We start from the raw sequence: 14,873 nt of genomic DNA on the forward strand, positions 1-14,873 counted from the left end.
GGTATAAAAATAAGAGGTGACCTTAAAATACACTTGATGATATGTAAATAATGACATACTACTACATGAGTATGGGTGGTTTGGAGGTGGGTGCGTGGGTGAGTGAGTGGGCGGTTGAATGGATGATCGGGTGGGTTGATGGATTTGTGGCGGTCTGGTGAGTGAGTGGCGAGTGGACGGTGGAAGTGTGTCTCAGATAGTGAATAAGTGAGTGGGGGGATGAGTGGATGGATGGATGGATGGATAAGTAAGTTAGGGACTTTAACGTCAGCTCGGCATTGTTGCAGTCATTTCGAGACGAACACAACTTTTTTGGATTACAACATCATAATGACCCGCTATACACTCATCAACAACAAACTCTACAATACTTTTATTGCGAAAGTTTCCACTATTCTCCATCAAGCTGACACCAAGTGATATGACTGAACTATTGTTCAAAGGGCTTTAAACCAAACTCTCAAAATTCGTTCAGAGATGCGACTTTTAACCCGTTCTTGTATACACTGATTGTGGTTTAAATCCCAGATTCCACTAATTAAGATGCCATTCTCTATGCCGGACCTGCATCTATTCAGACCGACGCGCCATGATGTAACTGATAATATGCAGGTCCAAACATATTCGTATTTCAGGTTGTGTACGTGACTGCCCTCCTGCCGTATGTGTTGCTGACAATCTTCCTTGTCCGGGGCGCTATGTTGCCGGGCGCCATTGACGGCATCAAGTTCTATGTCACGCCCGACTTTTCCAAGTTGAAACATTTTAGTGTAAGTTGCCATTCAGCTTCTCCAGCAAAGAAACTCTGATTCTGAGAACCAGGCTGAAGCCTCCAGAGTGGACTGGCGCTTAGGTTGTTGTTTTTAATGGTGACGTCAGCCGATTGAAACGTTTATCGAATTCCGTGTTGCAAGTATGAACATTGTACAATTGTGCGATGGCTATGAGATCTGGATCACGCCGTGATGTAACTGGAATACTGTTAAAATCGTCGTTAAACCCAACTCACTCACCCATTCTAAGCCTCGCATAGAAGTAGTTAAGTAAGAGTGAAATGTTTTGTTGTGGACATCACAAAATGTCCTTGAGGTTGATCCATAAATACTGGAGTCATTTGATCAAATTGTTTCGTTGAACAAGTTAGCATAACAAGCAGGGGTCTGTGAAAATGGAAAAAACTTGAGGAACGTGCACTGTGAAATACAGTGCCCTTGTACTATTTTGACAGCAAATACTGTGTTTCAGGTGTGGATAGAAGCTTGTATTCAGGTGTTTTATTCGCTGGGTCCTGCTTGGGGAGGTCTCATCACCATGTCCAGTTTCAACAAGTTCGATAACAACTGTTTCAGGTGAACACTGTTGTATGGTTAGAAATTAACGTACATGCAGACATATTACATTGGATATTGGCCATACTTGAAGAAGATTTATATATACAACTTTGGCCAATAGTAAACCTTTTTTATATAAATGTTGAAATGATATGCACTTTAAGTGAATGATTAGAGTTTTACGCCGCCCCTAGCAATGTTTCATTCACATCACGACCAGAAGACACCGGAAATGGGCTTCACACATTGTACCTATGTGGGGAATCGAACTCTTAAAACTGTTAGTACTGATGTAAAAGTAACAATATATGAAGTAAAATCTATGCGCCTCTAGTGAGTGCTATTATATATGTTCTTCTGTCCTCAGCAAGTGCTGATGTATACATACATACATACATATATATATATATGTATATAATTTTATATATATATATATATATATATATATATATATATATATATATATATATATATACGGGTGGCCCAGTCGTCTAAGGCGCCGCAATTCGCTGGGCACGCCACGCCAGAAACCTATACGAATCCCGGTTCTCCCCGATTATGTTTCTAGGTTTGTCAGCACCATACCCGTGTTCGTGGGTTTCACCGAAGTGGTAAACGTCTAAGGCCTGTATCACTTCGGGCTTTCCTCCCACATTAAGCTGACACGCCGTAATGTGACTTGAATACTGTTAAAAGCGGCGTTAAACACAACTCACTCACTCACTAGTAAGTATTGATATATAATATAACCTTCTGTACACAGGGATGCCGTAATTGCGACCCTGGCGGACGGTATGACTAGTTTTTATGGCGGATTTGTCATCTTCGCAGTCGTCGGATATATGGCAAAAGAATCAAATCTACCTATCACAGAGGTTGCAACCCAAGGTCAGTGTCTTGCAGCGATTTTGTGGAGACTCATGCAGTTCACTCTCGGGATGATTGACACTTACTTATGTACAGAATCAGGTCCTTTTGCATTTTACTACCATACAATCCTGAAGTCACGTAATCTGTATCGTCTATGTCTGTATATACAGGGAAAGCGTACGAGGGGTGTTCATTAAAGATTTCCCCTGACCCACTTCCGATGGACCTAGTGGAATGAAACTTGGCATAGGTATTAGTCTTTCTCCACATATGAACCACCAAGAGTTACACACTTCTCCCATCGTTTTATGCAACTATGGAGACCTCGCTTGTAAAAACCCTGATTTTGCGTCTCAAACCAGGACTTGACTTCAGAAATCAGTGTTTCATCATCTGTGAAACGTTTTCCCTTAAAAAATGACTTCATTGTTGGAAAGAGGTGGAAGTCAGATGGTGCAAGGTCAGGAGAGTAAGGAGGATGTGGAAGGATTTCATAGCCACAGGACCGCGCTTCTGCCTGGGCAACATGAGAGTTGTGAACTGGAGCATTGTCTTGCAGGAGACGGACACCCTTGGTCAGCATGCCACGCCTCTTAAGCTTGATAGCGTCCCGCAATTTCCGCAGCAGTGAAGCATAATAAGCTCTTGTAATTGTGGTACCCTTTGCCAAGAAATCCATCATCACTACTCCGTGCTGGTCCGAAAACACCGTGAGCATGACCTTGCCTGCAGAGGGATGGACACGTGCCTTCTTTGGGGGGGGGGGGGGGGGACTCCACATGCTTCCATTGCATTGACTGAACTTTAGTCTCAGGATCATAGTGATGAACCCATGTTTCATCCTGTGTGATAAGTCTGTCAAAAAAGTTTGCCTGGTTTTTTTGGCACATGTCCAAAAGATCCTTTGAGCAATTGACTCTTTCCTGCTTTTGGAAAGGTGTGAGCAACCTGGGAATCCATCGTGCAGACACCTTATGCATGTTCAAATTGTCATGGATGATTTTTTCCACAGACCCTACACTGATCTTGACATCTTGTGCTAACTGGTGAACAGTTATACGTCGGTCTGCCAAATGGCAGTCTCCGCTTGAAGGATAGTGTCCTCATCAATGGCTGAATGGGGGCGACCAGGAATGGCAGCTGTTTCCACAGATGTCCGACCACACTTGAACTGGCGATGCCAGTGTTTAACAACGTCATATGATGGGGCATCTTCCCCATAAGTTGCTTTCATTTCATCGAAAGTTTCTTTTGGTGTGCGACCTTTCAAATATAAATACCTAATCACTGCTTGGTATTCTACTGGCTCCATTGTCACACCCTACTCGATCATAACACCTGTAAAAGTGGTAAGATTAATAGTTCGGTGCTGCAAATTCAGACATAACCCATAGATACATGTATCATTACACATGAGAAATCTCAACCAAATATGATAACCCTAAGTGGTTTAGGGGAAATCTTTAATGAACACCCCTCGTAGATCTGCAAAATGATATGCAATAAAACCTTGTTCTTCCGGTGTTTCTTAAAATGTACTGCAATGGTCAACACAAAATAAATGTCCTTTTATTCCAGGTCCAGGACTTGCCTTGGTAGCCTACCCAGAAGCCATAACACGACTTCCGTTTCCGCAAATATGGGCAGTGTTGTTTTTCTTTATGCTGCTCCTCCTCGGGCTAGACAGTCAGGTCAGACACATACGTACTCATATATACCCGTGTCATTTCTATTACCCGTAGTGACCCGCGAAGATCCGGGGTAGAATAGGTCTTCAGCAACCCATATTTCCCGTAAAAGCCGACTATGCTTGTCGTAAGATTTGGTTGGCTGGTTGGTTTGCTGTTTAACGCCGCACTCAGCAATATTCCAGCTATATGACGGCGGTCATTGGGTCACGCAATTGGGATCGATGACATGCATCAACCAAGTCAGCGAGCCTGACCACCCGATCCCGTTAGTCGCCTTTTACGAATGTCGTAAGAGGCGACTAACGGGGTCGGATGATCCGGCTATCTGACGTGGTTGATGCGTGTCATCGTATCCAAATTGCGTGGATCGATACTCATGATGTCAATCACTGGATTGTCTAGTCCAGACTCGATTATTTACAGACCGCCACCATGAAGCTTGAATATTGCTGAGTGCCGCGTTAAACAACAAACAAACAATAGCTATTTCACATATATACAGCTTAATAATGATCAGTGTAAAATTTAATCATGTTTTGTGATATAAAACGGTTCTTTTTCAGTTTGGGATGTTCGAGACACTTGTTAGTGGCATACTGGACGCTTTTCCCAACAAACTGAGGAAGAGGAGGCTACTAGTGACTTCATCCCTGGCAGCAGTAAGCTACCTAGTAGCCCTTCCGATTGCTACTAATGTAAGTGCATTTTATTATTTATGCATGATAGTTCAAGGTTACAGAAACGACAGACGTTTTTTGCTTCGGTCGAGTAGCCTTGTGGTTAAAGCGTTCGCTCGTCACGCCGAAGACCCGGGTTCGATTCCCGACATGGGTACAATGTGTGAAGCCCATTTCTGGTGTCCCCCGCCGTTATATTGCAGGAATATTGCTAAAAGCGGCGTAAAACAATACTCACTCACTCACTCTTTGATGTCACCGATTGCCATCTCTGAAGCTCTGGATAATGATATGGATACCATGTGACAGCAAGGCCGTGTTTTGTTTCAGGGTGGGATATATGTCTTCCAACTGTTAGACTGGTTCGTTGCAGCTTTCTGTGTGCTTCTGACATCATTCCTGGAGTGTCTCATCATTGGGTGGATATATGGTATGTACTAGTGTTCCGTGGAGGCGTTAAATAGTGGCCCCTTTAAGATCCGGGTTAGAATAGGTCTTCAGCAACCCATGCTTGCCGTAAAAGGCGTTTATGATTGTCGTAAGAGGCGACTAACGAGATCGGGTGGTCAGGCTCGCTGACCTGGTTGATGCATGCCATCGTATCCCAATTGCGTGGATCGATGCTCATGATGTTAATCACTGGATTGACTGGTCCAGACTCTAGTTTTTACCGACCGCCGTCATATAGCTGGAATATTACTGAGCGCGGCGTTAAATACGTTTCAAATGCTTTTAGATTAAATCTTAATTCGAAACTTTAAATTACATTTCTACCTTGCAAGGTTTGGACAACATATTTCTTAAACGTTTCTTCATACTAAAAGCAGCAGAATATCTGCAATTGTACACAGCAGACATGATTCAAAATTAATGAATCGTTTTTTAGTTTCAACAAAATTAGTAATATGGCTATCTGGATTCCTGGTCATGAGTTTTTGCTAAACCGCACTGACGCAACTAAGCAAATATGTATTTGCTGTGGGCAAATACCCAGCTTTTATACAGTTTTGTAGATATGAAAAATTCTAAGCTAATATGAAACATTCTAAGCTAGTTAATTGTGGATACACTAGGCGCAAATAGATAAAATAAAATGAATAAATATACTACCCGTTTAAAGCATTATGAAGCTGAGAACTGAGGCACAAAGTATTACTCGTATTCACACACGGAGGCAAAGTACAGTAGATATATAAATGAATGAAACTATCAACTTTTCAAACATTTCCTGTGTAGTTTCTGTGGAGACTTTTCGCATTGTAGTTGAAGTAACAAAAGAAGCAGTGCCAACATGAGATATTATTTATACTCAATGTTTTATTTAATTTCAACATATCCATATAAAAAATGAGATAAATGATAAGTCCATGGATAATGCTTTGTTGCACGTTCATTGTTTTATTTTCATTTTTATATTTTACTGTAACAGGGTAATAAAAGGTTTTGGAAATGGGATTCCTCTAGACTAGTACTAAAATAACAAAATGTTGTTTATTATAATTAAAGGAAGAGTGTTTTTTTATGGAAAACGTTGACTACTAATTTCTTCTCCTATTTTCCAATTTAATTCATTTCCAGTTTTTTAGCTCTTCAATACTGTTTAAAAAAACGTAAACATGATCACAAGGTAATGAGTCTGTTGAATGTTATACCCTGTGAGATCTGTCACATCTGCTACTAATTTAGTGCTTTCTCCATGTTCAGTCAATACAATAAATTAATGTTCAATTATTAAGCTATTGATGGGTGTGGGTTAGTCCTGCACCATGACTGTGGAATATATTTATTTTATGAAAAAATAATAATCTAGAAATGCATACAAAAGCAAGTCTAGCCAGCTCAAGCTAGCTCTATTCCACACTCTGAAATCAGCATAGGGGATTTTTTTTATTTTTAGAGTCAAGAAGGATATTGTGTAATATAAGATTTCAGAGACTAAATGTTAGTCTAGGTGTGGGTCATTGTCCCTCATTTGGTAGGGAACCATCTGTGTGGGGACTCTATGATACATTATGCATGACAAAGGACTTCAATTAAAACATCTTTGGTTCATTTCATGGAGTAACAGACAGGCAACAACAACACTGACGTCTCTGCGTGGGATCGTATCGGCATTAACGTCATGTAAGAAGGGGGTTTCAGCCACATGTGTTTGGGTAAAATTGGTCGTCGGTTTATAGCACTGAAAAAGAGGTCTTAAATATTAATAGAAATCCGCATAAAAAAATCCAAATATCATTCTGTCCCATCGATTATTCGAAATATCTAAATTAACAACCAAATCGTTGATTAAATAATTACACCCAAAAAGAGACCTCCAAATGAAAACCACTGATTGCTATATACCAGACGCCATCCTCCGAGCGCATACATTACAGGCAGGGACAGAGGGGGTATACCATTAATTACACCTTAAAGCAAAACACTGATGACCAGGGGGATGACGACAACCACAAGTGATTGGGTTATGCTATGGGATTATGAGGACATAAAGCTATGACATATGTACTTTTTGCATTATGTTTAATTAGGATCACTGAAAAAGAAGGGTAATTTATGTTTTTAGCACATGAAAACATATTTGCTTTGTTCGTCACATTTGCTTTGAAACTTGTGTTTTTTATTTTGTGTCAACAGAACTTGACACGATGCCCTTACCACAGGATGTCATTGTTACGGCTTCGTCATGACACGTTAAACGTCATGAGTTTGTTTAAACAACTATATCACAACTGAAGTCTGAATACATAATGTGCAACAAATATTTGTATAATATGACATAACATAATATAATATATTTTCCCTAAATGTAAACAGTTTTGGCAGTTATTATAGATTGAGTATTCTCTGGCGTTGACGTTTATAATTTTTTACAAGACACGGCATGTTATCTAAATCAGTCCATCCTCTTGACAAACAATCTCTTTCAGGGTTTTATTATCACACAGTTTTTCAAATTTATCAACTGAAACTTTAAAATCAAGGACTGAAGTCTGTGATTCATTGTAAATTTAGATTTCTCTGGACAGTTACTTTGACGACCAATTATTCCGTCCCTTTGGCACGCCAGAAACCTATGATTGTGGGTTCGAATCCCGGTTCGCCCCGATTATGTTTCTAGTTTTGTTAGCACCATACCCGTTCTCGTGGGTTTCACCGAAGTGGTAAACGTCTGAGATCTGCATCACTTCGGGCTTTCCTCCCACATTAAGCTGACACGCCGCGTTATAACTGGAAATCTGTTAAAAGCGGCGTTTAACCCAACTCACACTCAATTATTCCGACACGTTGCATTGTATAGTGAATATGATCAAGTTTTACATCGCATGAGCAATCTATCAGTTTATAGCGACGACATTATATAGTATGTGTTAGTATTGTTACAAATGAGCTTTAATATGGTTAAATAGTGTATGTTATATTGTACGACATAGGTTTCTACAGGTTATTATCACATCTATGTAATATCTTCTTATGTGAGGTGAAATGGGGTTTAACGTCGCGACAAAGATTATTCGCTTATATACATGTAGCGACGTGCATGCACGTGTGTGTGTGTGTGTGTGTGTGTGTGTGTGTGTGTGTGTGTTCGTGTGTTCGTGTGTGTGTGTGTGTGTGTGTGTGTGTGTGTGTGTGTGTGCTTGTACTAGTCTGGACTGATGCCGATTTATAGTGCCAGCCCACTGAGATACCTTGCCGCAGTTTAACATGAATACCCCACTTAGACACAGTACACTGACTCCGAGCCGACCAGTCCTTGTTATAGCCCCTTAATGCCGAACGCCAGGCAGGGAATCAACAAGTACCATATTTTTAAAGTCTTTTGGAATGACGCGGCCGGGGATCGAACACCCCCCCCCCCCCCGCCCGGGCGGACGCTCTACCACTAGACCACGGAGGCGGTCTGTTTTTAGAGAGTAATATGTTGGATTAAATGTTTGGTATAACAACACATATTTTCATCTCTATGGTTGGACCAAATAATTTTTAGTCAAATATTTTAAGTATTTTAATGGGCAGAATTTGGTAGAGTGTTCAGGGTAATATTTGTCATGGTGAACTCTTTACGTCATTTTATCATAGACATTTTGTCAACGTTCATGCGCATACTGAACCTATGCTGCCAAGTAGATCTATTTTTATGAAAGAAGATGTATGGCTGATGAACAAGCTAGAGGAAGGCCAACATGTGAATTTATCATATTATGGAATATTTATTGTGAAATGACAACTCTGTCCCCAAAAGGGTTTACACGTGTGATCAGTTTCACATATTCCCTTTTGAAATGTGTATGTCGTTGGTTGCAGGGGTTGAGAGATTTGGCAGAGACATCGAGATGATGCTAGGGAGACCTCCATCATTACCCATGAAGCTGTGTTGGTGTTTTGTTACACCCGCACTGATGTTGGTAAGTGACATTTTCATAAGGGACCGTGGCTGGGATTACATATTGCTATTTATCTTTTTATTTCGACCAACGTCAATATGGTTAGGGACAAAAGTATGTGAACAAATCCTCACATGCAGCAATAATTGAAGTACTCAGCATGCTTGTCTACCATTGGTGTAACGGAATCCTCCCTAACACAAAAGCAGATGTACGTTGGGGTAATGGGTAACCTGGTTGTTAAAGCCTTTGCTCTCCGCGCAGAAGACCTGGGTTCGATTCCCCACATGGGTACAATGTGTGAAGGCCGTTTCTGGTGTCTCCTACAGTAATGATAATGAATATTACAAAAAGGCGTTAAACAATACTCATTCACTCACCAATATATGTACATGTATGTGGTATATTCTTCTTTGACAGGTTGCGCTCGTCTTCACAATATACACCTACAAGATGCCTACCTACGATGGCTACATCTACCCAGTATACGCCAGGGGGATTGGATTCGTCATCTCAGTACTTCCGGTCATTCCCATCCCGGTATTCATGGTCTGGGAGCTGGCCAAGGCTGAGGGGTCACTTTTAGAGGTACAATAATAAACATAAGTATGATTTTATTCTTCGAAATAGGTGGACAAAATGTCATTACAAGTCCAGGACAGTTATAAAGTGACACTTTGTCTTAGTTGGGTGAGGGGAATTCAACTGCCGGAACCCATAAGCCACAATAGTGTTGGTTTTTTTCATATTTTCATATTTCGTATATTTCTATGTACCCAGTATCCTTTGTGGATATGGGACATAAAACGATACAACTACAAAAACATTAACTCTCTATGGAATGTATGTAGTCTGTGACGACAACAAACCGTTTAAAGGATTTTTAAAAAAGGACAAAGTTTCCCTGACATGTAAGTTATAGATGAACATTAAACTCATTATACACTTGCACTTCAAGCAAGTATGTTCCCTATTGACAATATTATGACAAATGACAAAATATTTTGAGCTTGGCATCCTTTTGATTTGATGTTGATCAACCTGAGCTTAATGGCAGAAGACATCCGTAAACGATTACACTAATTTATTTGCAAAAGTGTGGCTTATCGTGAATTTCCCCTTTTTTCGAGCAATATACCATCAGCTTGAGCTTATTCCATCTCCATCTCTCAACTACTTAGGCACACTGAAGCATTTTATTATATTGTCACGGAAAGACACATGTTACTTAAAAAATGCCTTAACAAGTATGCCTACTTCAACTTATGTTGTCCGTGCTTAACGTTGTGGTGGGATAGCAAAGTGGATAAAGCATTATCACGCCAATGACCTGAGTTCAGTTCCCCACATTAGCAAACTGTGTGAAGCATACTCCCGACGTCCACCAGACCTCATTTGGTTGAAATTGCTAAATTACTTTATGCTGTTTTTATTTATTTGTTTTCGGGATGATAAAGTGTCATCTGATCTTAAAACGGTGTAAAACCCATCCTTGGTCAAGTTTATCGAATCTCCATTCTGAAAGAAAAAATACCCTTGACGTATTCCGCACCGTAGCCTTCCTCAGGTAGTGGCATTACCATCTCATGTTTTCTTACCAGTAACCTCCCACATCATGTCTCTTGCTCAAGGGTGTAATTTCAGAGAAGGGCTGTTTTGTAGCATCGAGTATTTCGAATACTCCAAACGAAGCCATGTTTGAGAATATGTTCAAGGCATCTATCTTTACAGAATGGGGGGCACGGGTGGCCCAGTCGTCTTAGGCGCCGCGATTCGCTGTGCAGAGTTGCATCCCTTGGGCACGCCAGAAACCTATGATTGTGGGTTCGAATCCCGGTTCGCCCCGATTATGTTTCTAGGTTTGTCAGCACCATACCCGTGCTCGTGGGTTTCACCGAAGTGGTAAACGTCTGAGACCTGCATCACTTCGGGCTTTCCTCCCACATTAAGCTGACACGCCGTGATATAACTGGAATACTGTTAAAAGCGGCGTTAAACCCAACTCACTCACCCACTCTTTACAGAATGGAGATAAAATACCCTGGACAGTCTAGGATGCGTAAACCATTCTTATTCACTCTCTGTGTCCTTTCAGCGGCTGAAGCATACCCTCCGTCCAGCTGCTGACTGGGGCCCAGCGAGGAAGGAGCATAGTGACGAATATCGCAGAACAGCAGGGGAATATAACGCAATGCCCCTCGCCACCTGGGTAGCCAATAAGTTCTCGAGGAGTGTTTGATGTTGTGACAGGTAGCGTGCAAGGTTGTGTGCTTCAGCCGTATGTCATATGCTTAGAACCATGACAATCCAATTAAAATCAGACCTTTTAATCCGATACGATTACCCTCTGCATGAAGATCTGAGGTTACATTCATTGGAGGTCTAATCATTCAACCACTTAGCGTCGTGCCTTCTAAATTATCATTAGTATTGACACGAGCATATCTGATTTTGTACCTCCATAACGAATAAAATAGAGGACAACCGAATAAAATAATCCCGCGCTTCTATATTGCTGTGGTAATATATACATCCTGTTGTCTGTTAGCGCACTATCATCTACACCCGAAATGGTTGCTCGGAGGATATATTTATAAGATGCAAATATTAAAGCCGAATTGGTTTTGAAAGCCGACATCTGATTCGCTCGAGACCTGACGCGTCCTTTATTTTGATTGGTCGGTGAAAGTTCGCTTAGGGTTCACTGGACGCGACCTTCCATCAAGGTATCGTATCGGAGTAAAATATCTTATTGTAGTAAGACTGATAGTCGTGCCATTGTGTACATTAAAGTTATTTGTTTTTCATTCGTTGAGTTCTGTTGCACATGTTGTCGGGGTTTTTCATTTATTGTAAACGGTTTGCAATTCACCGAATATACATGATGTGTAGTTCCTTGCTGAGCACTTGGAGATCTTCATGGAGAATGGATATTTTGTTTTAGATCCACGCAGTATTTACGACATTACGTTCTATTTACATGTATTATCAAGGATCGTTACGATCACAATGTTAGATATGTGGCATCGTGATTTCGTTGTTCTGTGTTAGGTGAATTGATGCTACTGTTTGATGATCGGCGTATGAGTGTGCCCGTGCCTGGGTGCCTGTGGTGGGAATTTGGGGTGTGTGTGTGTGTGTGTGGGGGGGGGGGGGGGGGGGGGGGGGGGATTTGTTTTAAACAAATGATGCTTTGTTTCACAAACCTCTGGCGAATATGTTTTTATTCAGTTCACCTGACTTTACGTCATTAGTCTTTGTTGTATGAAAGAAACAAAATAAAATGAATACCAAACCTCCGAAGATAATATACATACGTTGCGGAGATTATTATCAAAATGGTATTGTTCTATTCGTAAATGTTTATCTTATTCAATTCGAACAGTGAGTTGGGCCTCTTGAGTTGTTGGGGCATGGGTTAGCCTAGTGGTTAAAGCGTTCGCTCGTCACGCCGAAGGCCCGGGTTCCATTCCCCTCATGGGTGCAATGTGTGAAGCTGGAATATAAAAGCGGCGTAAACCCATACTCACTCACTCACTCTCTCCAATGTTATTCTCCACCAGGCTGTATGCATGATACGTCCATGTTGACTTCGGGTGGCACATCCCGTTACTCCGTGTAATCCCGTTACTCAGGAATCTGTGGATCCGGAAAGTTCTCCTGCTGATTGTGTTCTTGAGAGTCTTGATAATGAACAAGTATATGAACATGTCAAGAATGTACCCATGATTCCAAAGGCAGTTTACATATCACGCATAACGGAACCGTGTGGATTTCACTGTACACAAATGGGAATATTTATGAATATGTGTACCGTACCCTCCTCACAAGAATTACCCTGAACACTTCAATATATTTAGCTATTTCTAAAGCCCATTGTGTTGGTAAAGGGTGCATGCGTTCTATAGTCGGTCTTTTTTTAAGCTGCTGTAGGTCTCCTACAAATAATATTGTTGCTAAGAATAATACTTGAAGACATAATATGTCTGAGAAATCGGATTGGCAAAATCAAAATGTGGGAATTTTGCCAGGAGTGCTGATACCGTTCAACAATGGTCAAATAGTAAATTCCCTTCCAGTGACTTTCCCACCTGAACTAGAAGTGAGAGAAACCAGTGAAACTGCCTCTCCTGTCTCATATGCATATGTTTCCATAAATTAGATTTACAAGAAACTATCCACAAGACTGTGTGACCGGGACAGAATTTGATGACGTCAACTTTCCAATGGTCAATTTTCGTAAACCAAACTATGTTTGTCGTAAGAGGCGACTAACTGGATCGGGTGGTCAGTCTCGCTGACTTGGTTGATACATGTCATCGATCCCAATTCCGTGGATCGATGCTCATGATGTTAATCACTGGATTGTCTGGTCCAGACTCGATTATTCACAGACCGCCGTCATTTAGCTGGAATATTGCTGAGTGCGTCGTTAAACAACAAACAAAACAACGTAAACCAAGGGACTAACGTCTTATCTCTGAGTAACCTTTCAGTAATTGTGCTGAGTTGTTATAGCGTGTCAGAAAGTGTTATTCGTCATGATCAGATCGTTGTGTGAACTTAATTCGTACATCTTTAAAATAAATCTAATAACGTACAGTAATTGTTGGGTATAATTTGGAAATATATCTGGAATTGTATAACTGTGATTATTAATATATATTTCTGTAAACGCGAATGGTGTGGTGTTCTGGAAATTCATAGTATTCTTTCATGAAGTCGTTTGTATATCATCTGATGTTGATGTAATAAAGCAAATGTTGTTATGCCAAATCTAAGTCTGATGTGAACAGTGACAATATATACTCCGCAAAAAAAGTAAAAGATCACCGGATTTGTTCATATTACTATAGTTAATTTGTAATGCAGATTAACTATAGTAATACGAAAGAATCGGGTGTCTTTTTAACTTCTTTTGAGTAGTTTATATCATCCGGAAGTATGGATGACCAGGTGGTCCAAGGCGTTGTAATTCACTAATCTACAAAATTACGCCCCTCCGTTAAATCGTGGTATCGTTTAAGACGACGAAGCTTCATGATCCATGCAATCCATTCTGTATCCCTTGTGATGAAATGAAAACCACGGTCAAGCATGTCCTGTTTGACTGTATTGCTTTTTCCATCACAAGGGAATAATACTTCAGGGTGTCATCTATAAAAGATATTTTTAATAGAAGTTCACATTTAATTCTTGGATTTTTAAAAGAAATAGAATTGATTAATAACTATAATACATTTTAATGTTCAAAGTGGTTTCTCAACACTTATATATATATAATTATTGACTCAGATTGTTAGCGGCCGTGCCCTCGATGGGGGTTGAAGTAGCGTCAAATTATTGTCTCCCAAAGAGTGTATCAGAAGTCTATGTCATTCAAAGCATATCTGTATCTACCATTATCTTATACGTAGAATATGTGTCGAGTTAATGTTTGGCTAAAATTGCATACAATCGCCAGCGACTGAAGGGATGGGGTTAATCCTACTTGAGAACCGCGCAAGCTGTAGAAGTATCGTAAGCCCCTACGGTCCACAGTATGGTGGTCAAACTTTGGCTGCTGGCGATCTGTGGCCCGTTCTTATAATGCATTGCTATGTACAGTGATGTAATTTTATGGTTCAATGCTAGTTTTAGATATCAATCTGTGATAAGTCTAGTTAGTTTACTATCCGTTGTTGACAGGCTTTGAAGTTTAAAATTAATGTATTTATTTACAGCCTTTGAAAGTCACGATAGGACTGAAATACTGCCAATGTGACTTTAGAATTTAACTCACTCACTCATGATCCATGTTGAATGAATCGTTATTTTGTATACTATAAACACCCTTATTATCTGAAACGGTTAATTTGAAAACATACTTACAGCGTTCATTCACAGTAAAACAAAGTTCTTAGTTGGGTAATATGT

The 14,873-nt window shown here is 40.4% G+C and overlaps 1 protein-coding gene across 3 annotated transcripts in view; it reads left to right on the plus strand.

Moving 5' to 3' along the window:
- Positions 1–11,764, plus strand: part of LOC124138555 (sodium- and chloride-dependent glycine transporter 1-like) — a 34,279-nt gene extending 22,515 nt beyond the window's left edge. For all 3 annotated transcript variants that reach the window (XM_048397828.1, XM_046505261.2, XM_046505262.2), the window contains 9 exons: positions 636–770; positions 1,246–1,349; positions 2,095–2,219; positions 3,780–3,892; positions 4,456–4,587; positions 4,900–4,999; positions 8,878–8,978; positions 9,378–9,545; positions 11,053–11,764. In XM_048397828.1, coding sequence (XP_048253785.1) covers positions 636–770; positions 1,246–1,349; positions 2,095–2,219; positions 3,780–3,892; positions 4,456–4,587; positions 4,900–4,999; positions 8,878–8,978; positions 9,378–9,545; positions 11,053–11,196 — 1,122 coding nt within the window. In that variant the 3' untranslated portion in view covers positions 11,197–11,764. The remainder of the gene's footprint in view (positions 1–635; positions 771–1,245; positions 1,350–2,094; positions 2,220–3,779; positions 3,893–4,455; positions 4,588–4,899; positions 5,000–8,877; positions 8,979–9,377; positions 9,546–11,052) is intronic.
- The last annotated feature ends 3,109 nt before the right edge of the window (positions 11,765–14,873 follow it).

The sequence above is a fragment of the Haliotis rufescens genome, unplaced genomic scaffold, assembly GCF_023055435.1.
Source record: "Haliotis rufescens isolate VD_foot unplaced genomic scaffold, xgHalRufe1.0.p SCAF_17, whole genome shotgun sequence".
Taxonomy (NCBI): Eukaryota; Metazoa; Mollusca; class Gastropoda; order Lepetellida; family Haliotidae; genus Haliotis; species Haliotis rufescens.